This window comes from Eschrichtius robustus, chromosome 14 (genome assembly GCF_028021215.1).
Source record: "Eschrichtius robustus isolate mEscRob2 chromosome 14, mEscRob2.pri, whole genome shotgun sequence".
In the NCBI taxonomy this organism is placed as follows: domain Eukaryota; kingdom Metazoa; phylum Chordata; class Mammalia; order Artiodactyla; family Eschrichtiidae; genus Eschrichtius; species Eschrichtius robustus.
In genome coordinates, this window is record NC_090837.1 from 18319919 (window position 1) to 18345904 (window position 25986).

The 25986-nt window shown below is 41.4% G+C and overlaps 1 protein-coding gene across 1 annotated transcript in view; it reads left to right on the forward strand.

Moving 5' to 3' along the window:
* PIWIL3 (piwi like RNA-mediated gene silencing 3) overlaps window positions 1–25986 on the forward strand; it is a 53138-nt gene that overhangs the window by 17288 nt on the left and 9864 nt on the right. Inside the window, 14 exon segments of the mRNA XM_068562421.1 lie at window positions 5917–6097; window positions 8735–8843; window positions 10639–10767; window positions 11319–11537; window positions 11660–11664; window positions 12144–12255; window positions 12910–12997; window positions 13644–13841; window positions 15830–15941; window positions 21558–21684; window positions 21892–22009; window positions 22491–22629; window positions 23876–24057; window positions 24499–24571. Coding sequence (XP_068418522.1) covers window positions 5917–6097; window positions 8735–8843; window positions 10639–10767; window positions 11319–11537; window positions 11660–11664; window positions 12144–12255; window positions 12910–12997; window positions 13644–13841; window positions 15830–15941; window positions 21558–21684; window positions 21892–22009; window positions 22491–22629; window positions 23876–24057; window positions 24499–24571 — 1792 coding nt within the window.

The following is a 25986-nucleotide window of genomic DNA, read 5'->3' on the forward strand; positions in this document are numbered from 1 at the left end:
TTAGAAATTATACAATTTCATATGCTCACCAACGGTTTTAGAGAGTGAGTATTTCCCATATCCTCACCAATACTGGACATTTTTCATATTAAAAAAAAATTTTTTTTGCCAATCTGTAAGGCAAGAACTGTATCTCATTGCCCTGTTTTTATTTTTTCTGCTCCCTGATAGTGTGTGCTATTTCATCTCCGTGTCAGTGTTCATGCTGTAGGTGAAATCCTAGTTACCCCCAAACAGGTCCAGCCCTGGTGATAGTTCTGTTGCGAAGTCTTTCTTGGTCTCTTGGGCAATCCTATCCTCTTCCGAGGATTCTATAACACTTGTATAGACTGACCTCTCAGTTGCACTGTAAAAAAAAATTTTGGGGGGATGAAGCCCATTTCCTAATCCCTTATTTCTTCATTCACTGGTGCTTTGCACATACTAGGTGCAAAGAGTTTAGTTGAATAACTAAAGGTAATCTCTTAGGTTCCTTGTAGCTCTAGTGATTTGTGTGCTGTGTTTCCATTGCCCGAGACTTGTATACAGTTTTAGCTTTAGAAGGCAAAGAACCCATATTTTTAAATGAGCGCGAAGTCATTCCTCATTACTCATGTGTGCAGCAGAAATGGATTTCGTTACCAGGAAGATTCCCAGGACAACCAGGCTGGACACAAGAAAGAGAATGACGGCAAAGTACAAAGAGTGTACTCCATAGATAATCTTGGGACAGTCACTGGCAGCCAAGCGACTCCCCATTCCTTAGGCAGCCTCTGTGACCACACAAATGAGGCCAACCACAAGTCCAGTGATTAGGCCCCAGAGGCCCCCGGCAAAAGAAACAAAAACAAAATTAGGTTTTAGAAAAGATGAGAAGCTCATTTCAGTGTGTCATAATGATTATCCTGCCCGTTTTCCCAACTAAGGACCTAAAAAGGCTAACCTTGAACACAAGGTAACAAAAGTCAGGGCAATTGCAAATACTCAGGTCTCTTGGGAAGTGTTGCTCTCCGTGGTCCTGAAATGTCACTGTGCTGTTGATTCTCCAACTCCAGGACACTACTGTCTACCCTGATCCAAACTGAGGTTTTCCTTAACTTTTATACACTTAAAAGCTGGTGACTTACTTGAAGAGTAACAGAAGTTTATCCTGTATGGACTCATGGAAAAATGTACCAGTATCTGGTCTTGATTCAAAGGAAAAATCCTGTGATGTCACTTACATTCCAGTTAAAAGTTGCAATGACGATGCCAAAGCCACTCCTGTCTCCACCAGCCACATGAAGTGACTGCTGACGATGTCAGTGGCAAAGAGAGAGTTAGTTACCCATCTGGAATCCAAGAGAACAAATGAGGATCGAGGTTTGAAAGAACCAAAACAGACTTCTTGAAAATAGGAAATTGATGGTATTTCAATCACTACTCCTTAGGGCAGGGTTTGAAAGATCGCAACTTGGAAGGCTCCTACGTAGGGGACTTACTGTAATTAAGGGAAATGCAAATCACAATGAACTATCACCTCATAACCCCTAGGATGTCCACATTGTATGTATATACCACATTTTAAAAAATCTACTCATCTGTTGATGGAGATTTAGATTGCTTCTGCCTCCTGGCTATTACAAACAATGCTGCAAAGACTATGGATATGCAAATCTCTCTTTTGAGATCTTAGTTTTCATTCTTTTGGATATATACTCATGACTCAGACTGCTAGATCAAATGGTAATTCCATTTGTAATTTCTTGAGGAACTGCCATACTGTTTTCCATAGTGGCTGTACCATTTCACCTGCCACCAACAGCACATAAGGCTTCCAATTTCTCCACATCCTCACCAGTACCTATTTTCTGGTTTTCAGGGTAGACCCACTCCACCTTAGAGGTCTAATTATGACTTGGACCCCACTCTGCCTACTCACCTCCAGGGGCTAAGCAAAGGCATCCACCTCAGCATCCCTGTCTCCAGCAGTTAAATTATTTTGGTGGGCGTTTACATGGCCCACATTCATTGTCTTTCAGAAGTCTCATGGGGCCATTCATAATTGAGTTCCCAGCACCACACCAGGCTATTCTCAATTGTACATCTGTCAAGAGCCCGTTTTGTTACAGAACCAAACTTAGGTCTGCTCACCAGCATGCAGTAAAGCCAATCTACTGACACCAGGTTGTGAAGGGAAGTGCAGCATTTATTTCAGGGCACCAAGCAAGGAGTCCAGGGCAGCTAGTGCTCAAAACACCCGAAGTCCCCACAAGTTTCAGCAACACCGTTTTAAATGCAAGGTGAGGGAGAGGCGTCCCAGGGTGTGTGGTCAGCTCGTGCACAAGTCTCTGGTTGATGGTGAGGTAATGTTGCCAGAGCTGACCCAGGTGTTTGTTCACAAACCTCCAACCCCCTTACCTTTAGCAGGAGTTAACATAAATCTTTAAGTTAAAGGTCCAGAGATAAGAAAGAAAGCTGCAAACAAACAAACAAACAAAAACAGATGGAACCAGCTGGGACCAAGATGCCTGGAATCTGACCTCCAGCAGCCTCTGAGCCTCATTATATGCTGGTTTTACTACATTAGCATATTAAATGACACACACCTACCAGCGGCCAGGGCCAGAGGTTAAGGACCAAAAGGAGGATGAAAAGAGGGTGGCACCCCACTCCCTCGGAAAAAGCCCTGCCCCTTCCCTGGTAGAATAATGCATATGCCTCCCTGTCATTAGCTTCACTCCTCCTCCCTTTGTCTTTACTCTTTCAAATTGAATCACTCTCCCCAGGTGGGCGAGAAGTTCATCTGTGAACTTAGTTCCCGCTTCCCCATTCTTTGGCCAAGGAATAAAGTTTGTGCTGTGTCAGTCTCAGCTTCAGTTTCCTTATCCGCCTTGTGATGAAAATGGTGCCGCCATAAGCCATTACAGCTGCCCCCCACCCCACCCCACCCCCACCCCCACCCCAGTGAGCCCTGAGGGAACTCAGGATGGAAACAAACGGGTTGCCTGTTGCCACGCCCTCAGCCACTGCAGCCACCCCAAAGGTGCACCCGCAGGGGGCTCAGGATGGGAAAGAACAGGATACCAGCCCTAGATAGCTAAGTTTCGTATCAAACGAATGATTACAATGAGCCCGGACTCTTGCATATTCCTATATATAGAAAAGAGCTAAATTCATTAACTTGAGAGGTCTGGTTTCCTTTAATTAACAGTAATCTTTTGATGTTCCGACTGCCTGGTTTTTGTTGCAAAAACTCCTGTATATCCTGGCTCCTCCCTTGTCTCTTCGGAGCAGTCCCCCAGAGCTAGCTGAGAGGCTGCCTCCAGGGCTTGAAGTCCTCAGTCCACCAAATAAAACATAATTCTCAACTTTTAGGTTGTGCATTTTTTTCCCAGTCAACAGCCTACTCTAACACAAATGGAAAAAGAACCCTCCCCCAATGAAGCAGAGAACTTTGGCCAGGCTGGGGCCCAAGCAGGGTCCAGAGAACTTAATTAGCTAACAGTAACAGGGCAGTGTCACAAGGGTTAACATCGTTCATCCTCAGGCTCCAGTAGGTCTGGAGGCTAAGAGCTCATGGTCACCAAGTAGTTAATTTCTTCCACTTGGTGGGGCGGGTTTAGCATCTGAAAAACAACTCAGGAAATGTGCACCAGATACTATTATCTAGGTACTTCAGAGAAGAGCTAAAGCAGAGGATATGGGGGGCAGGTCTGTCCCAGGAAGGCCCCCAAAGGGTCCTGCTCCGTTACAGGTGTGGCCATTAATTATGAGTCCCAAATACCATGAAGAGGTGGGTACTCAGGGAAAGACGCATTCCAGATGTGACTTAATGCAGGCTCAGGAGATATTTACTGAAAACCTGCTACACCTGAATACTGGACTGTGTCCACAAATGATGTCTGGAAACGTCTCATCCAATCCAACATTCCAGAGTTTTCTCCTCTCATCATCTTCTCTTTTCCCTGCACCCTCTCTCCTGAGTTACCCTCCACCAGACAAGCCGGAATCTTAAACCAGAACACACAATAGGCATGCTCACTACCCAGAAGGCACCCAGGGCGGGTTTCTATGGCAGTACCCTGAACACTCACAGGCATCTTCCTTGAAATCACTTAGGAACACAAGGATATTCCAGGGAAATCTTAGTGAGGACTCTGCAACTTGGGGGAACTAAATCAACGTCTAAGTTCAATACAACCTCAAATTAACAGGACAACAGAATTTGTTATAGTCTAGAACTCAATGCAACGATTCTAAAGTTCATTTGAAAAAATACATTTAAAGGAACAGCCAGGAATTTCTGAGCACTTAGCACATTCAGGCTTTTTTAGTCTTTAATCATTTCAAGATAGAGCAAACAAAATATTGTTACTGGAGCACCCTGGACAGTGTAGAACTGAGTTAATATTTAGAGCTGGGCGTGCACACAGGTTTCTGTAGGATAACAATGGAATTTCAAAGCGGTGAGTAAGGTGAGGATTATCCAGATGTCAGATGACTATCTTTTTCATAATTAAAATTGGTATTCAGTGTGCATCAAGGATATAAATGCAAAACAATGCAACTGTAAAAATATTAGAAGAATTAGTGATTTAAGAAAATTTTTAAACAGCAAAGCCAAAGAATGACAGAAACCTGGAGGCAATTAACAAAAAGACTGATACAACAAATATCATTTACAAAAACAACCTCCAATAGTTAGCTTACATATCACTGCAAATCCACTTGCAGTGGATCTGTGCCAGGGAGACAACTAGGGATGAGCCCAGGTTTGAGTCCAAAGACAGTCACAGCAGCTACAACTGAGTTATATTGGCCACAGCAGGGATTTAGTTCAAGTATTAAGTGCTAAGGACATAAGTTTCTGGAGTTCCAAGTGCACATCATTTGGTAAAGTCACTCGGCTCGGCGGCAGGTTAATCCGCGGATGGCTGATGGGCGGGATCAGGCGGGCCCAAGGGCAGGCAGAGCCACTCCCCCTCCCACCTTCCCATCCCACTGACACTCAGAGCATCTCTTAATTTGCCAGGTGCAGTTTAGAGTTGGTGCAGCTTACAGTTGGCCGCATTTGGGCCAGGATGGAGGCGGCGCCGGAAGAGGCTGGGCAGCAGGGTTGAAAATGAAATTGAGGTGGGCTTGCACCCGGCACCTGCCCTGCTCGGGGTGAGGCACATCCCACAAAGCAGCCAGGCTAGTCCTCCCTCCATCCCACCCCTGCTTGGTGACTGCTTTGGGGGCACAGGGTTGTGTCCTGGGAAGGGCTAACCCTTTTAGAAAGGAGCTTTGCACCTCTAACCCTGCAGAAATCGGCGCTCAGACGCTGTGGGGCTGGAGGAGAGGGACCCGAAGGCACAAAACTGTGGGTGCATCATGCACAGATCTTCCTAATTCCAGAAGAGGAAGGAAGGTAGGTGAGCTGTGTGGGCTGAGTCCGGAGGACCAAGACTGGAGATAGGTGGGTGGAGTAGCAGTTCAGAGGTAGGGGGTGTGTGTGTGTGTGTGTGTGTGTGTGTGTGTGTGTGTGTGTGTGTGTGTGTGTGTGTGTGTGTGTGTGTGTGTGTGTGTGTGTGTGTGTGTTAGAGAAAGTCTAGGGGACACCCGGGCTCCTCACTGTGCTATGGGGATGCCTAGTAGGTAAGAAGAACCCAGTACACACCTGACTCGTACTAGCAAGCATTTTGACCATAGTGTCTCGTGAATCTGTGTGTGGAAAAGAAACATAATCAACAATTTTCTTAAATTCCCATGAGTATCTTCCCAGGTCCCCTGTCTTTTACTACAGGACACTGCTCTGACAATTTAGGGGCAGTCCCTCTTGTTGGTGTGATTGGAAAACGTGTGTCGCTAGTAACCTGATGCTTTATTTGAAGTCATAGTTAAAAAAAAAGTTCCCAGGCAACTACACAGAGATGTTTAACAAAACCATGTTTTTTAAGGGCCTCTCCCCTTCAGGGTCATCGCCTTCAGGACAGCAGTGACCGGCCGGGCCCGGGTTCGAGCCCAAGGCAGAGTGCGCAATCCAGCATCCGTGGAGCCTGCTAAGCCTGAGGTGGCTAGGGGTTCCCGAATGCCTGAAGTACCCAGAACCGACCCACCACGGACCTTCGTTGACACAGTGAGATGTGGCACAGCAGTGAGCTTCCTAATGTTCCTAAAGATGCGTTGCTGGGTCAGTACAGTTCAGGTTTAGAGTTCTCTCCTGCTGAGAGAGAACTAATGCATCTTGTAAGAAAAGTCAGATTCTACGGCTGCCGGTGTGGGCAACTCTAAGCTGCACCTGGCGAATTAAGAGATGCTCTGAGTGTCAGTGGGATGGGAAGGTGGGAGGGGGAGTGGCTCTGCCTGCCCTTGGGCCCGCCTGATCCCGCCCATCAGCCATCCGCGGATTAACCTGCCGCCGAGCCGAGTGACTTTACCAAATGATGTGCACTTGGAACTCCAGAAACTTATGTCCTTAGCACTTAATACTTGAACTAAATCCCTGCTGTGGCCAATATAACTCAGTTGTAGCTGCTGTGACTGTCTTTGGACTCAAACCTGGGCTCATCCCTAGTTGTCTCCCTGGCACAGATCCACTGCAAGTGGATTTGCAGTGATATGTAAGCTAACTATTGGAGGTTGTTTTTGTAAATGATATTTGTTGTATCAGTCTTTTTGTTAATTGCCTCCAGGTTTCTGTCATTCTTTGGCTTTGCTGTTTAAAACAAACCGCTTCCCTTTCATGTGCATCTTCATAGATGCAAACAGACTTTCTTCCAACCTCCAGTGGATGGAAAGTCATCTACATCTCTTGGTCTCAGCCAGTGACTCCTCTTTGGGGAGTGATTTCAAAATGGACAATTTCAGGCAAGTGTTTGAACAGACTGAGTTGGATAGATTTTTTTAGTCTTGTTTAATACTTGCTATCCCTGCTGTCTCTATGCATTTCTGTCTCTCTTATCCCACATCTACTTTGCATGCTTTAGGGGGTCTTGCTTTGACCTCTGATGGGTCCCGGTGCTGGCCGGCAGTCACATGACCCCATCAGGTCCTGTTTCTTCTCCTCCCCCACCTGCTCAAGCCTCAACACTTCCTCCTGCTCTTCCTCCGTCTTAATTTTCAGCCTTTAACATCAACTCCTATGTCACTGAGACAAATAAAGCATCAAAGCAGAACTTCAATGTTGTCTTCACCAAATCTCCACATCCTGGCCTTGGCCCCTCACCTGAGACCCTAGGGCACTGGCTCTGCTCCTACCTAAAGGAAAAATCTCCTGGGCCCCTTAGCCAATTCTCTATTCCCTGGCATCTCTCCTGCAATTCTCCTTTCTATCTCCCGAGTCCTAGATCATCCCCATCTGCCTACAACCAGCTGAGTTGACTCCCATCCAACAAGAATCCTCTCCTGCATCTGCTTTCCTCACAGTTACTTCCTTTCTCTTTGCTTCTCATCAAAGAAGTCTTGTCTCTACTCTGAACTCCAATCCTTATCGCCCTCGTCCCTTCACTCCCATCAGGTGCTCTCCCCATTGCTCCACTGAAATGGCTCTTATCAGGCTTCCCCAGTACCCTCCACTTTGTCAAATCCCCAGGTCCGTCCTAGGTCCTCCTTGGTCTTGCCTATCACTTGTACTTGGAATAGCTGAGCCCTCTTTTCTCCTTGATTAACTCCTTCCATGTGGTGGTCAGGTCACCGCACACCCTTGGTTTTCCGCCAACCTCACTGGCCACTGCTATAGCTTCCCTTGGCTGGGTTCTCCTCCTGTCCTGTCCATATGCCCAGGACCTAGTCCTTGGGCCTCTTCTCCTTGGTACAGGCACTCACACCCTTGGTCATCTTATCAGTATCACGGCTTTAAGTGCGACCTGGTATGTGGACAAGTTCCCTCTCCTGCACTAAACAAACATCCCCATGCGTGTCTCATGCTCCTGATTTGCCCTCCCAGACAATTCCTAACTACTTCATCTGATGAAATCCCTTTCTTCCAGTTGTTTAGGCCAAAGTCTTTGGATTCACCCTCTCTTGACCTCAAACCCTTCACATAAACAACCAGGAAATACTGTTGTCCCTGACTTTCAAAAAATATCCAGTCTCTGATCATTTCTCATCCCCTCTATTACTACCCTCTGGGCCAAACCACCAGCATCCCTGGCTGGACCCCACAAATGGCCACCTAACTGGTCTTCTTGCTTCTGCCCTGGTCTCATCCTCAGTCTGTTCCCAGCACAGAACCAGTAACTTGGACTCACGTTCAACCCACAGCCTGTAAGAGTTCCCATTTTCTCAGAGTCACAGATTTCCTTAAGATGGCCTCCCTCCCACTACCTCTCCGAGTCCTCCTGCTTCTCCCTCCCTTGTTCATCTTGCTCTCCCTTCAACCTTTCTTCCTTAGGAGCTTGCTCTTTCCTCCACCTGAGGCTTGTGTAACCTTGTTAATTCACTGCCTCCGAGTCTTTGTTTCAGCGTCAACTTCGCACTGAGGCTCTGCTTTGTCCCCCATGAATTAATGCAACCAGCCCCTTTCATACCCCACCTTCCCAATAACTCCCAATTTTCCATACTTGGATTTGTTCTACTTTTTTCATTTCCCTAGCAATTATCATATTCATGCCATATAAGTTAGTCATCAATTTATTTTCTGTCACTGGAATATGAGATTTTCAAGGAAGTTCCTTTGCTTTATGCTCCGATACATGGCATCATGGCACATGGCAGGCATATGATAATTTTTGGGTGACGGTCGAACATATGGATAACATTACTCTTTATTTTTATCTCCAAAAACTTGCAGGCTCAGCAACCTCGTCAAATCCAGCCTAGACTCAAGCAGCTGTGGGATGATAGCCACGTGGCTGGTGCTGGACCATCAACAGGAGCAGACGGAACACCTCAGCCTTCAGGTAAAAAGAGGGAAGAAGAAAGATTTGGTGAGGGGCAGAGGATGTTTAATATGTGACGGTACGCAACAGCGATAAAATTCTAGACAGACAGCCTCGGTGTTCCTGTGATGTTTGGCAGGATGGGAAGAATGTACAGCTCTCAACTATCTCCTGCAGTGAATTATCTGGCTATCAATGCTTTATTCCGCTTATATTTTAAGGCTTATGGAAAAAGAAATAGAGGTCATTATTCATTAGCTAATTCAATGTAATTGCTTTTCAGATTTAGAAAATGCATTGGTATGACAACTATAAGTTAACTAGGAGTTCGGGGAACATGATTTTTCTTGGGTTCGTGAATCGCTATACTGAAAGGTTGAGCAGTTCCTCAGATGTTTACCTACATTATATTATCCTCACAGGTGAATGGTTATCATTATACAGGTAAGCCCACAGGCTCAGATGTTGTCGTTTGCCAAGGATTTGGGTAATGCAGTGAAACCTTAGATCTGATTCTCCAACCACCTTTTTAAAACATTTTTAAAATTTTTATTGTGGTAAGAACAATAGAGTTCTACCCGCTTATTGTATTTTTTTTTTTTATGGCTGTGTTGGGTCTTCATTTCTGTGCGAGGGCTTTCTCCAGTTGCGGCAAGTAGGGGCCACTCTTCATCGCGGTGCGCGGGCCTCTATCGCGGCCTCTCTTGTTGCGGAGCACAGGCTCCAGACACGCAGGCTCAGCAATTGTGGCTCATGGGCCCAGTCGCTCCGCAGCATGTGGGATCTTCCCAGACCAGGGCCTGAACCCCTGTCCTCTGCATTAGCAGGCAGATTCTCAACCACTGCGCCACCAGGGAAGCCCCTCTTATTGTATTTTTAAATGTACAGCACAGTATTAACTATAGGCACAATGTTGTACTACAGATCTCTAGAACTAACTTATCTTGCATAACTCTAATTTTACACCTGTTGAATAGCAAATCTCTATTTCCCCTGTCCCACTCCCTGAAAACCACCATTCTACTCTCCGCTTCTGAGTGTGACTATTTTCAATATATAAGTGGAATTATGCAGTATTTGTCCTTTTGTGACTGTCCTCAAGGTTCATTCATGTTGTTACATATTGCAAGATTTCTTTTTTTTTTTAATTTATTTTTATTTATTTATTTTTGGCTGCGTTGGGTCTTCATTGCCGCACACAGGCTTTCTCTAGTTGTGGCGAGTGGGGGCTACTCTTCGTTGCGGTGCATGGGCTTCTCATTGTGGTGGCTTCTCTTGTTGTGGAGCACAGGCTCCAGGCGGGCGGGCTTCAGTAGTTGTGGCACGTGGGCTCAGTAGTTGTGGCTCGTGGGCTCTAGAGCGCAGGCTCAGTAGTTGTGGTGCACAGGCTTAGTTGCTCCGCAGCATGTGGGATCTTCCCGGACCAGGGCTTGAACCTGTGTCCCCTGCATTGGCAGGCAGATTCTTAACCACTTCGCCACCAGGGAAGCCCATAGATTTCGTTTTTTAATGTTGAACAATATTCCAGTTGAAGAATCTTGTATTCTGAACCAAAACCAGATGAAACAAGACAAATATTAGAGCAGGGGGGAATGAGGTGCTAAGGCAAACACTGATGTGGACTGGGGACTTGTTGGGAAAAGCTTCCAAGACTCTTCTTTTCTGATGACCCATTGCTAAAATAATGTTGGATCCTTTGATATCTTTTCTACCTCAAACAATCTTAACTCTTAATAGCTGGGGTGTAATATTGTCCTTTCTATTTACATTTCCCTTTTTGTGTAAATTAACAAGTTTCATGCTTGTTTACATGTAGAGGAACTTCAACTGGCATCTGGATTGCAGGAATCCTCACTGAGGGAGAGGAGGGATGTTGGCAGGGATTATCGAGACTTCGTGGTGAATACTCGGCAGAAATTAGGCCATGTTAGAGAGTCAACAAAAGGTATGCTGGTCGTTAACAATACAATGTTATAGAGTTGTTTAACTATCTATGATGCTTTATACCATCACCTTAAGTGGAGGTACCCTCTCACCTTCTCACATTTTTGTAATAACATTCACTTTTGCATAAACAAAGACTTAAGAGTCCTGGATGTACTCTTCATTTTCCTCTCTTCCTCTTAGAGCCACTTAAGATAGAATGACCCAGTTCTTCGGTTGTGCTGAGATTTTTAAAAAACCCAGAAAACTAAACATTATTACATACAGTGGCTCCCCTCCCCCAATCCCCTGCTTTTGGCAAAGGTTTTCTTTTGTTATTTTTATTATCGTTAAATACCTTGATCCTTGAACTTCCTAAATGTGGGCTTGCATAAGGATTCACCTAAACTGATGTTAGGGATTCTGGATGCCAGGTGTATATAATTGCTTATGTTGTTTGTTGTCAATCTCCTGGTTGGATCTAACTTTGGTTCTTAATATTGTGGTGTCCAAATTGTTTGGGGTCTGATCAGCCACTCTGTTTCAGGATTAACACGTGGCTCCATTTTTCAGGCACGCTAGGTAGCCCAGTAATGCTATTTTCAAACCATGTCCAGCTGAAGTCTTGTTCTCACAGGAATTTATACAAGTACAATGTCATCTATACGCCAGACATAGAGGGTGGAAGAAAACGTGAAGCTTTACTCTCTGAACTTGAAAAGTTATTGGGACATCGTCGTATATGTGATGGAAGCTCTTTATTATTACTTCACTCACTAGGGAAACGGTTAAGTAATATTCTACATTTTCCTGACATTGCTCTTTCTCTCCCATTTTTCACTCTATTAGAGCCAAACTCCCACCATTCCTGTGCAACAGTTTGTGGAGATATCCTGAACATCCCTTGCCCATAGGACCTGTAACAAACCCACATGCCATGTTTGATTATCATTGATATTCTCTAGTGTCTCATTTCACTGCTTAAACTGAATTTAATACAAAGGTAAAAAATATATCTTTTACCCTTTTTAATGGTACAATATGTCTCAAATGCTGATAATGAAGTTTTGAGTAAGTTTTTAAATTTCTTGTTCCCTCTAAAACTTTAGCAGAAAAAAACATTGGGAGAAGGACTTCCTATTTTATCCTATAAACTTCTACATCAAGGAACCAAATAATTTATAGGAGCTTGCTTCAGTAAAAAAAAGTTTTGACTTAAATATTTAATTCTGACTCTTTACTTTTGTCTTGTAAATCACATTTTCCACCTGCATGTGCCTTTTTCTGGGAAGGATTGCTCCTTCCACTGTGCTGTGTTGGACAGCACGCAATGCATTTGTCACACAATGGAGCTTAGTTTCCTTGGAAGAACTACGCGACCTTTTTTCTTTATCTCAGAAAAAGGAAGTGGTCAGCAAGTTGAAGAACCAGCCTGTGAAGATAACCTTTGAGCTCTCCAGAGAACTACAGACCACCTCGCCAGATTGCCTATGCTATTACAACATTCTCTTATGTTATGTTAGTAACATTGTTTGCTTGAGATTCAGTTGCGTTTTACTGTGTCAGTGATGCTGAACACAGCCATTTGCTTCTAGCATTTTGTATTCTTGACAAGTCCCACGTACTGAGAGGGTGAAGAATCTTTTGAGATGAAATGACACTGGAGCCTCAGCTAGGCATGTGCAAATTCCATGGATTTCCTCCATATTCTACTCCCTGCCCACCCCTACTTCCCATGGCTGCAACCTGTCTAGAAGGAGTAGCAGACATCAACTTTGTGCATCCATGCTTATTTCTTTCTAGAGCAAATATACTTGTTTTCTGTTCTAGATTCACTGTAATGAACAAATAGTCAAAATTAAAACTTGGAACACGTAGCCTGCAAAAGATATTTCAGTTCATTTCTAGGAATGAAGGACATACTGATGTCCTTTCCATGTTATACTGTTTTATATTATGAAAGAGAAAATTTGAGGTTAAATGAACCTCATTATGCACCTCAATAATGTAACTTACTTGTTATTAACAGTCATTATCAGATGTTTTGTGTTGTTAGTATAAACAAAATCACTGACAGATTTTTTTCCCCTCTAATGCATCCTTATGTGTGTTAACAAATGCTTAGTAATATTCACTGCACTTTCAACAAAACCTATTCTTCCAATTTCTAGAATGTTGGAGAAGATGGATTTGAACACAGTTGGTCGCAACGATTACAATAAAAGTAAGAAGACTGAGTTCTACAAGAATAGGTATGTATGAAGTGTTGTATGAAGTGGAAAGTTTCACATTCTGCAGACATAATCATAGAAGCTTTTGAGACAGTTGCTCATTTGAAGTGGTGTATGATTTACAAGTGATCTTTTAAATACTATCCAATGACTGAACAACTAAGTTACAATTGAAGTTACAATTTAAAATGGAAACTTAAAATTTTAAATTTACTCTAAAAATCCTAGCATGATAAGCATAAACTTTAAGATTGTCAGTTGTTGTATAAACCTTAGAAAATCAAAATAATCATCTCAAACTTGGGTAATTTCTCTGAAAATATTGTCAATCATAACACTTGTGTCTATGTGTATGTATTACTCCTTGGTATACGTGTATATAATTTACATATGTATATATCATATATAGCCTCACATATGAGTATATATAATAGTTTAAGCCCATAGATGATAATAAAAATGGTCTAACAAAGATGTATTACTTATAACTAGCGCATCTGGTAAAAATCTCTGTTTGAAGGTCCTTCAAAAGACCAGTGATTATTAAAAATAAGAGATTAAAACTGACTCTAAAAGTATCAGTTTTAGACAGTGAGTTTAGGTTCCCTAATACCTGGCTTTACGTCCAGAGCTGGGATCTTGACACCCACATCTAACTTATTTGCAGATTGGAAATCTGGCCTGGCTATGTTACTTCCATTCTTCCATATGAAACTGGTCTTACGCTCTGTGCTGATGTGAGCCATAAACTGCTCCGAATGGAAACTGCTTATGATTTAATATCACACACTCGTGAAAAAGCCAGAGGAGAAGATGCAAAAGAGAAAATTCTTAAAAAATTAGTTGGGTCATCTGTTCTTACAAAGTAAGTCTGCTTTTTGGAAACCTATCCAATCCCTTTGACTTTTTTTCATTAGAGATGTTCCTAGGGTTTTTGAATGATTAAATGTAGACATTCAGAAGTAGAAATAGCATGAAAATGGCAAGAATCACTGGATAATTTTTCTCATCTGGTTGTACAGCATGGGAGAGGAACATATGTCAATTGTAAACTCTGCGGTTCTTATGAGTCCTACTGCTAATTCAGTTGTTGGCTCTGAACGCTCACTTGCACTCAAGAGAGTATGCATCTTCCAAATTGCTCTTCTCCTTTCTCTTTGTCTAGCTATTTTTAAAAATCAGTGCTTAATTATAATCTACTAGCAAATTTCCATTTGAAGGAAGTTTTTATTTTTAATCTCCCTCTACACCAGAAATCTTAAATCAATAAGAGGATGTTTTGGCTAAGTAACCTTAAATCCAATCTTTAAGAAGAGCAAAGTTGGAAGACTCGCACTTCCTAATTTCAAACCTTATTATGAAGCTACAGTAACCGAGACAGTGTGACGCTGGTATAAGTATAGACCTAAAAGTCAGTGAAATAGAATAGGGAATCCATGAATTAACCCTCACTTTTATAGTCAGTTGACTTTAACAAGGGTATGGAGACAATTCAATCAGGGAAAGAATAGTCTTTTCAACAACTATTGCTGGGATAGCTGGATGTTCACCTGCCCCTTCATCACAGGATACACAAAATTAACTCAAATTTACTAAAAAATTAACTCAAAATAGACCTAACTAAAAGATGTAAAAATATAAAATTCTTAGAAGAAAACTTAAGAGTAAATCTTGACTTTGAGTTAGGCAAAAACCTTATTAGATAAGACACCAAAAGCACAAGTAATGCCCAAAGAAACAAATAAATTGGACTTAACCAAATAAAATGTTTGTTCTTTAAGGTATACTGTCAAGAAAGTGAAAAGACAACTGGCAGAACAGGGGGAAATATTTGCAAATCACATGTAGTAAATAATTTGTATCTACATACATAAGGAATATTTACAACTCAATAAAAGAAACTCAACTTTAAAAAATGGGCAAAGGATCTGAATAGACATTTCTCCAAACAAAATATACAAATGGCCAATAATCACATGAGAAGATGCTCAACATCATTAGCCATCAGGGAAATGCAAATTAAAGCCACAATGAAATGCCACTTCCTATCTACTAGGATTGCTAAAATTTAAAAAGGAAGATGTTAACAAGTGTTGGCAAGGATGTGGAAAAATTGAAACTAACCATTATACACTGCTGGTATAAGTATGGCCTCTTTGGGAAAGAGTCTGGCATTTCCTCAATGTGCTAAATATAGCATTACCATACGACCCAGCAATTCCACTCCAGGTTATATACCCAAGAGAAATAAAAACATATCCACCAAAATTGGTATATGAATGTCCACAACATCACTATTCATAATAGCTTGAGCATAAACAACCCAAATGTTCATCAACTGGTAAATGGATAAACACAAATGTGGTATATCTATACAATGATATATTATTTGTCAATAAAATGGAATGAAGTAGCAATACATGCTACAGCATGAATGAACCCTGAAAATATTATGCTAAGTGAAAGAAGCCAGTCGGGGAAGATCACATATTATATGACTCAATTTATATGAAATGTGATGAGTAGGCAAATGCATAGGGACAGTAAGTAAACTAGTGGTGGTTTAAGGACTGGGGGAATTGGGTGGAAACAAGGAGTGACTGCTCACGGTTCAGGTGTTTCTTCTTTGGGTGATGAAAATATTCTAAAATCGCGTGATGGTTGCACGACTCAGTAAGTACACTAAAAACCACTGGACTGCACACTTAAACGGGTGAATTGCATGTTATGTGAATTAATCTTAACAAAGCTATATATTCTGCAATTACTTGTAGGATTTTAAACCACTTCTTTCTTACATGGTTCCATGCAATAACGTCAGGAATAATACCATATATTACGATTATTCCACAGGTATAACAACAGAACCTACAGGGTGGATGATATTACTTGGGAGAAGTCTCCCAGCTCTACATTTACAAGGTCGGATGGCAGTGAAACCTCCTTTGTAGACTATTACAGGGAGGTATGAAATTTTATTTCTTCAAACATATTTGTCTTAAAAATTTTCATATTATACAGTTAAGTATATTTCTCAAGTCTTATTTAGACACATATATATGTATTTGTATATATTCTCCTTTTGGGGTATTATAGCTTGGCTTATATCTATTATCCATGTATTTGAGTGTTTTGTGTATAGGGTAATGTCACATAATTAGAATGCCTCCAAGATGGCCCTCCCTGTCAGGCTTAGAAGTGGCTATGGTTGTTTTAAACATGTAGATGGATTGTTAGGTAGAAAATAAAACATGGTAAGACTTCAGAAATGAGAACTTTATGTAGGAGTTTCAGCCCTACAGAACTTGGTTCAAAAAGAAGGAAAAAATGACCAATTACAAGCTGAGGTGATGTCTGTTACGTGCTAAATCTCATAATTCATGGATTCCTCTATTTATTTATTTATTTATTTTTGGCTGTGTTGGGTCTCCGTTGCTGTGCACGGGCCTTCTCTAGTTTCAGCGAGTAGGGGCTACTCTCATTGCGGTGCACGGGCTTCTCATTGCAGTGGCTTAGTTGCTCCGCAGCATGTGGGATCTTCCTGGACCAGGGCTCGAACCCGTGTCCCCTGCATTGGCAGGCGGATTCTTAACCACTGTGCCACCAGGGAAGTCCCTCCTCTATTTTTAATTTGAGTGCTCACAAATAAACTCAGGCCAGTTGGTGAGGTTGGTTTTCTAGCTTTAGCAGATGAGAGAAAGGTAATTAAAGGAATGGCAGATATTTGTGGCAAATGGAAAGAACTTATAAATGGATGATTTTCTTTAAAAAGCTTGTATTATGTTGGGACTCAAAACATAGCTACTTGGAACAATTGCAGGTACATAGCCCTCTGACAACCCTTCAAGGGAGGGTTATTATGACATTATCCTCATTTGTGTTTCACACTTATTGCTTGTTCATTCAATCCCAAAAGCATTTAGTGAGTGCCTACTGTGTATCTTGGGTATACATTAGTAAGACAATTTAGTTCTCAGCTCTCAAGGCACTTGCATTCTCATGGCAGACAGAGAGATGACAAACAAGATGAAAACTATTCTAATAGTTATGAGGGATATGGAGATAATTAAAATTGGGTGGTATTATGGAGAATGTCTGGTGGCTATTAGTCTGCAAGGTCATGGAAAGCTTCTCTGCGAAGCTGATATGTAAATGGCAGAAAGGAGCAAGCTAGGTGCGGATGAGGGAGAAGAGGTAGTACAAAGGCACTATTTTCAGGGTGGGCATGGTGTACCCAGAGCCCAAACTAGGCTGGAGTGTTCTCTAGAGAAGTAAATTGGATTTTATTGTCAAGTCATATTATGTAGATATTTGTAAGATTTCTGTCTAATATACAGAGAATGGGCTGTATGGTGGTAAAAATGGGAGGCAGGGAAATCAGTGAGGAGGTTATTAAATCAGTTGACTTAAATGATGATGGTGGCCTGGAGCAGGGTGGGAGAAGTAGGTGAAAATGGAGAGGACATAGTGAAGGCTTGGTTGTAATAAGTGAGGGGATTGTTCTGGGATGAGATAGGCACAGATGGAATTGCAAACTGAAATATCAGTAAGTTAATTTTAAAAGGTTTATTTCTGGCTTGAATAAAGTCTAATGAGAGTCAGGGAGACTCAGTGATCTCATCTGTTACCATTTTGTGGCTCTGCCATCTCAACAAGAGGACTCCAAGGTTGTCATGTTAGAAGAAAAGAGGTAGAAGCAGCATACTGGCTCTTAGGTCCCTTAGACTGAAAGTGATAGGCTGATGCACTACTTTCACTCATATTTCTTTGTTAAAATTCAGTCCTACAGCCTGAACCTAACTAAGTGGACACTCTTTTCCTTCGTGCACAGATGTGGTGAGTTCATCATCTCTCTGCCAAAGGGTGTAAATAAAGTATGCTCTTTGGGCATGCCAATGAGTCTGGAGTCCCAGGGTGTAAAGCCTGGAGTTTTCATTTTGTGAATTATTAGCTCTTACCTAGTCCTTGGATTTTGATATGCAGTCACCTAGGCAGAATATATAGATGACCAAGAGAATGAAGTATTTCAGGAAAGAAGGATATGCGTCTCTGTAAAATGTTAAGATGAGGTTAAATGAGAGTGTATACATATGCCCAAATTCACCAAACTGTACACATTATGGGCAGATTTTTGTATATAAATTATACCTCAATAGAGCTGGGGGAAAAATACACAGTGAAGAGTATGTTGAGTTTGATAGCATGGAGTTCACTGCCAAGAGCAAATTGTGTAATGGTGGCAATTGAAGTCCAGGTGGAAGGTACTGAAGGAAAGATTTAGCAACGTTTGCTGTAGAAGGGAAGAGAAATGCTATGTAGACGAAGGATTTTTTTAAGTTAGAGAATACTACAGTATGTGTTTATCCTGGTATAAATTGTCCAATAGAGAAGGAGAAATTGTTAGTACAGAAGGCAAGATAAATGAGGGGTAATGATAGGAACAAAATCCCTGAAGGAAAGAAGAGGTTAGAATCCATAGCTGTGGTAGAGATTATGGACCCTTTTCTGGAGCAGGACACATCCTCCATAGTAATCGGAGGGCAAGAAGAACATACGTATGTGTAGAGAGAAGGCAAACACTGGGCAGAACGTGAGTGTATTCCTGTCTGAATCTTCAGACATTCACTTCTCAGTGAAGTATGAAGCAAGATCATTGGCTGAGTTAGTTGATGGGCAGCGATGAGGGAGATGTATAGGAGGTTTGAGAAGAGATGAGAAAGTGTGAAATGTTGGTTTTTTCAATGGGTAGGAAGCATAACTAGGGAATCTGAACAGAACACCCCTTTTAGATTGTGGCAGACTAACTCTAGAACCAGTCAGCAGGGTTTGATTGTTGGTTGCATGGGCAGAACAGACAGCTGGGTTTTACCAGGGTTCGAGACTTGCCAACGTAGCATGATCAAGGCATAGTGAAGGAATGAATGGCATTTGTGAGGATGTGATTGTGACAGGCTATGGAATGCAAGCTGGGGAAGTAAGGGAGGTGAGGCTGTGAGAGAGTTAAGCACTTCTCTCCTTCTCAATTTATGTGTGCTGATTCTTCCACCTAGGCTGATGTTTGCCTGTTCATCCTACAAATTTTATCTCAAAGATCTTTGACTAAGAAGAGCCGTTCTGGGTCCATCCATGTTGCTGCTAATGGCATTATTTCATTCTTTTTTATGGCTGAGTAATATTCGATTGTGTGTGTGTGTGTGTGTGTGTATACACCACATCTTCTTTATCCATTCATCTGTCGATGGACATATGGTATTACTTATATGTGCAATCTAAAATATGACACAAATGAACATATCTATGAAACAAACAGACTCACAGATACAGAGAATAGACTTGTGGTTTCCAAGTGGGAGGGAGTGGGGGAGGGAAAGATTGGGAATTTGGGATTAGCAGATGCAAACTATTATATATAGGATGGATCAACAACAAGGTCCTACTGCGTAGCACAGGGAACTATATTCAATATCCTGTGATAAACCATAATGGAAAAGAATATGAAAAAGAATATACATATATATAACTGAGTCACTTTGCTATATAGCACAAATTAACATAATATTGTAAATCAACTATACTTCATAAAATTTTTTTAAAAAGAGCCATTCTGGATATCCCAACAGTACCCCTCCCTCCCGTGCATACACTGACCTGCAACATCAGGCCTCTGTGAGGTCACGCTGTTCTGTTATGTACTTGTATTTCATAACACTTATCCCAATTTGTAATTATATATTTGGGTGATTTTTATTAATCTCTCCCCTCCCCAATAGACTACGAGTTTCATAGGACTAGGAGAGCTATAATTCTGCTCTTTGCAATACATATCTCTTACACTTTACACCATGACTGGCACATAGTAGCTCATACACATAGGTTGTAATAGATAATTCATGCATGTTAGCATCACAGAGTAGTGGGATTAGTAATAATTTGAGAGAGTGTGTCACATTAAGGCAAACTACCTTCTTGGCATGTGTTGATAGAGTCTTACATGTAAACATAAGAAAATGGTTCCAGCAGATTTACTTGAGTGAAATGGATGCGCTGAAATATTTGAATGACTATGGTAGTCTCAGGGTGCCCTGGTAGGAATTGAGTCTCATAAGAGATGACAACTTGGTCGTAGGGTTGTAATGAGATCTGGGAAAAATTGCTGAATTCATAGATGAGGCATTAGAAAGTAAGCGCAATCCTAGCTTTCAAATAATGGAAATAGGGACAACAGAACTGATTTGTTTTTTGGACCTAAAACAAATAGACTGCAGGTTTTTTCTTCAGCAAAGATGGGTTGATTTGGGATCAGTGGAGAATTGCAATTTGGGGTCTGCAACCCTGGCGAGCCATGTGCAAGTCCCACTTGACGAGGAAAGGAGAACCCTTTTATAGAAGAGAAAAGGAAGTTGGAAGGGCTTTAGTAAACAAAGAGTCCATGGCTTTTCATTGGCCAAGGTCTTGCCAGGGAAGAAGAGAAGTCTTTCTTCTTCCTGTTGGGCTCTGCTATCGTTGCAGGGTGTGAGAGCTCCCTCTCTGGTCTCCTGACTCTATTTAATTGAGGTTTGTTTACTTTTTACAAAAGCTATAAGAAATGGAAGTGTGATTTCCAAAGTTCTCTATAGGAGGAAGAGCAAGTCCAAAGGCTTTGATAAACTGGGTGATAGGAGTTGTGGATGAAGCTTAAAATGATGCCATGTATATACCTGCAAAAGTGCCCTCCTTAAAGAAGGGTCTAGGACAAGGAAATAGGGGGTGAACCTTAGCTGCCTTCAAATAACTACAGAGTGCTTGAAGGAAAAAAATATATAATCTGCAACAATAGCATGAGAATTAATAGTAGCCGCCCAGCTTGAAAAGAGCCATGAAACCTGGATTTGAAGTCTTCTTGCCCAAAGTTAGAACTCCTTTTGAAGCTCTCAGATGCTTAAATGACAGATGATACCAGAATTCATGTGGTTAACTTATTGATGAGGACCTTGCTAATAAGCAGCTTAGGAAGATCTACAAAGAATCTCCACTTTGTGTTGGGGAGTAAAGTCACTGTTGTACAAGAATTTGCTGCCTTAGGGATAGGAACTTCTGTATGTGACGTCTTAGAAGATGCCTTTCCCTACTGGAGGCAGAGACTAAGGGTTTAGGGGAGAAAAAGCAGGAGGAATGTTGGGAATAGATCTGGAATTGCCACTCTAAAAAGTGGCCAGGTTTTTTTGTCCCCCATTAGTATAGGAATCCTCTTGAAAATTCTCAGTATGTTTTGGAAACTTTCAAGGCATTACTGTGGTGAGAAATACATAATCCAAGAGTCTCACCCGTCTACATCTATAATAAAAAGGGTAGCACAATGATTCCATTATGTTTTGTGGGTGTTCTACTCTCCTTGGCCATCTATGTTTGTAAGTGATCCCTGGGACATCAAATTAAGAGAATATTAAGAGTGTTTTGGAGGCTCTCTTAAACTGGGGGAAACAATATCACCACACCTCTAGGCCTCCATTTGTGATCCGAAAATGCACTTTTGTACCTATTTATTTGATGTTACTAAGGTTTTGCTAATAGTCATGCCAGTGTTCGTTTTTCTGTTGAGCAGCAGTATGGTACAGTGGTCACTATCTTAAGTCAGCCACTTTTGATCACCAAGAGCAAATGGAAAAAGAGCCGACAGGACACACTCCGTCAACCTATAATGCTGGTTCCTGGGCTATGCCACCTGACAGGTACTGTGGATTTATACCATCTTCATAAAAGACAGCCCTTCTTTAAAGTCACCAATATTACTTTACAGGATTTTCACAAGACTCCACATGACCCAGACTTGTTGTCTCTGATTTTCTTCTTCTTCTGGATACAACAGTTATGTCTTCTCTAATAGAAATCTATTCTTGCTTGTTTGGTGTATTATCTTTCGGATTTTTTTTTTAAAGGCTTAACGGATGACCTGCGTAAAGACTACGGAATGATGAGAGAGTTGTCCACCTATATGAGGATGGATCCAGGTAGAAGGCAGCGTAAGTTGCTAACACTCATGGATGCTTTAAGAGAGTAAGTGCTTGGCAATTCCCTGGCTGTCCAGTGGTTAGGACTCCATGCTTTCACTGCTGAGGGCCTGGGTTCCATCCCTGGTCAGGAAACTAAGATCCTGCAAGCTGCACAGAGTAAGTGCTACTTTTCTGTGTGTGTGAAGTGGAGACCTGTGTGGATCACTTGGCATCTCAGATTCTTCAATTAAAAAGTGACGATTGGGAAGAAAGTGATATTTGGGGAGTGGGGAGGTGCAACTCTATTTTTTTCTGTCATTGCAGTGTTAGAGGAGGCCAAGAGGGGGTAAGAATGAAATAGATTCTAAGTGCCTGCACAAGTGTGAGAACAAAGACAAGATTGTTTGAGTTTTACAGAGTTTACCTGTAGCATCTTGACACAAAGCACTTTAGATGAGAGGAATACTGACTTGTGTTTTGCAAATGGATAATTGCCTTTGCGTATTTTCTTGGGTTTGAGCATGTGGAAATATTTTTTCTTTCAGAAATAATACTGTACAAAAGGAGCTTCGAGACTGGAATTTGGAACTTGAGATGGAGTTTTTATCCTTTTCTGGAAGAACTTTGCAAGATGTAAGAATTCACCAAGGAAGAAGAACTGTAAGACAGCTGCAGGATTGTCATGTCAGAGTTGGGTCAAATTAGTAACAACCCAAAGAGGAACTAACTCGGTCATGTCAATAACTATGACTGCTGTTTTCAGACTACCTGTCATTTTTATATGAGAGGACAAGCCATCATTCAATAAGAATGCATGTAACATGCTTGGCATAGAGTAAACTCTGTATATCTTTATTAGTATTGTGTACATTCTCTCATGGTAAAATGATCTTCCAAATGTATCCTTAAGAGTCAAATACCTAGGGCTTCCCTGGTGGCGCAGTGGTTGAGAATCCGCCTGCCAATGCAGGGGACACGGGTTCGAGCCCTGGTCTGGGAGGATCCCACATGCCGCAGAGCAACTAGGCCCGTGAGCCACAATTACTGAGCCTGCGCATCTGGAGCCTGTGCTCCGCAACAAGAGAGGCCACGATAGTGAGAGGCCCGCGCACCGCGATGAAGAGTGGCCCCCGCTTGCCACAACTAGAGAAAGCCCTCGCACAGAAACGAAGACCCAACACAGCCATAAATAAATAAATAAATATTTAAAAAATAAAATTAAAAAAAATTAAAAAAAAAGAGTCAAATACCTAAAATCGTAATAACCCAGAATAACCCATGGTATTCTAGTGTGACTAACCTATATCTTAAGGAAAAATAGCTAACATTAGACCAGATGCGAAAGACTACAATATACATAGATTTCCTTGGATTGCCTTTTTAAGTCAGCGTTTAATTCCACCCCCAGGATTCTCATCTCAATTGTTTGTGATTTCATAGATCCATGCACTTTGAATATCTGTCACATGCAATCTTATGTTACCTGTTCTTGCCCTTCAGCATTTTGAATGAGCATCATAATGACAGTAGAAAGCAAGTGGTTTGTTGATTTCTTAATTTTAATGGACCTTTACCTAGAATATAATGTGTTGGAGCTTTTCAGGATCAACGGACAAATGAGAATTTCATGTTTAGATTTCATGTAAAACTCTGTCCAAGTTCTTACTCTGTATCTTGTGGGGAGGGGGAACAAGGGAGGGATTTACTTTTTTTTGCAAACATGTTTGAAAACATGTCAGACTTTATATTCATTAGTTATAATAAACTTATTTTTAAAGTACTTTAAAAAATCTTGTCATGACTGAAGTTTAAAATGGTAATGTTTCAATGGGAAATAGCACAGATTTACAATGGAAAGGATCTTAGATGATGTTGGTTTTCTTTTTTTTTTTTAATGAAGTTTTATACCATGTCTTGAATTCTCCTCCAGTTTGACAACCATAATGCAGATTGGTCAAGAAACACAAGGGAGGTACCTGTACTTAGAGCAATGTCACTGGATCATTGGCTAATACTCTATACTAAGGGAAATTATGGAACAGCCCTTACCTTTCAGCAGAATCTACAGAAATTGACACCCAAAATGGGCATAACTGTCAGAAATGCAAAACTGTAAGTAGAGCAGAAATTATCTACAATTTCAAAATCGGTTGCTGGCAATTTGAAAGTGGAAAAACTTCTTAAATTGTAGGAATCCGTCACGTTATCCAAACTCTGAAAGTGTGTAAGCAAAAAAGTAAAGTCTGCTCTAGACCACACATATTAAATCAGGCTTTTGTGATCTATGAATTTCTGGTTATTGGGCCACATCTTGAAGACATGAGAATTAGCAACTTGATGTGAGTGGACGGGGGAGGAGGGAATAGTAAAAACTAGTTTCCGGTCTTGTTTCCAAAAACTGAACTTGTTTTTGTCTTAAAAACCTTCAAATGAAATACTTACCTTGGCAGTTTATCTTGCCTTGTTTTATGTCATGCTTCATTGGCTGTATAAAATGTGACATGTTTCACTGTTCATTACTTTTGAAATATAGATGAAATACTTATTTTCTAGGCTTGAAGCAGATGATACAGTCCATTCTTATATAAGCACCTTAGAAAAACATGCTTCACAAAAAACACAGATGGTAAGTGTCTATTTGATGTGTGCCCCGTCCTTAGTGAGTTGCATTTGTATGTATTTTAGAATTTGGATGTTGCCATTGGTTTCCTAAACCAGCCAAAAAATATAAATTTACCCCTACAATGTAGCTGAATACAGACTTTGGGGTTTAAGCTACTACTTAATATCACCATGTTACGCTCATTCTTTTAGGCTTGAGGACTTAGAATTATTTTTTAAGTCTCAGATTAAATAACACCATACAAATATTAAGTAATATGGATTATGGTAGGCACACATTCATCATTTCTCTCTCCAGCTGTAACCTGCAAAGTCTATGATCTGTTCTCTTCCAGTAAGTGTTCTTTCGTCTGGTATTTCTCATGGAATTTTTCCTTTCTCCCATCTGTTGTCACTATGTTGTATCTGAATTACTAAAGCAACATCTTTCTTCCTTCCTTGGTTTCTTTCCCCAAACTCATCTCCCATTCTTCCTTCATCATCCAGGATGCTCTTTATATCTATCTATCTACCTACCTACCTATCTACCTACCTATCTATCTAATCTATCTATCTTGGCAGCACCGGGTCTTAGTTGCGGCACGTGGGCTTCTTAGTTGCGGCATGCAGGATCTTTTAGTCGCAGCATGTGAACTCTTAGTTGTGGCATGCGGGATCCAGTTCCCCAACCAGGGATCGAACCTGGGCCCCCTGCATTGGGAGCGTGGAGTCTTACCCACTGGACCACCAGGGAAGTCCCCAGGATGCTCTTTAAAGGGATCTTTGTTTCTTGATCCTGAAACCAGGATATTCCTCCTATTGTCTTTTCCATAGAGCCTAGACTTTTCTCTCCTTTCAGCTTCTACCAAGCAACCCTATAGGCTACTCTGAAGGATACCTTCTGTGAGCCATTATTATACTCAAATGAAATCTTACTTTTGAAATCCTGTTCTTAAATCTGTGTCTTGCTTCCTGTTACTTTGATTGAATGCCATGCTTCATGCTTCTCTGGTGTTGTAGCCTTAAATGCTCAGCTAGGTCAAGGAAGCCTCCAGTGGGACTCAGCAAAGCATCACATGTTAGAATGGAGTTGAAGAGGCCTTGGTGGTGGTTTGCATCCCAACTCATGACATGACTTTCTTTGTTCATTTAGCATCTGCCTGGAAAATGAAAGACTGCCTTTCTAATTGTGGGAATTTCTCTTAAGAAAGTGTCTGAAACTTGAATGGGAACTTGCCCCACTTTTACTAATTTATCCTAGTTTTTCTTTTTGGAACAGTATCTTTTATTCAAGGCAGTCCCTTAAATATTTTAAGGTGTCTTTTCAAATGGTGGGGAGAGCATGCCTACAATCTTATGCATTCCAAACAACTGGGAATGACCAATAAAATAGGAACTGGAAATTATGTGTAAAACATCTTTTGGCACAAAAGTAAGTCT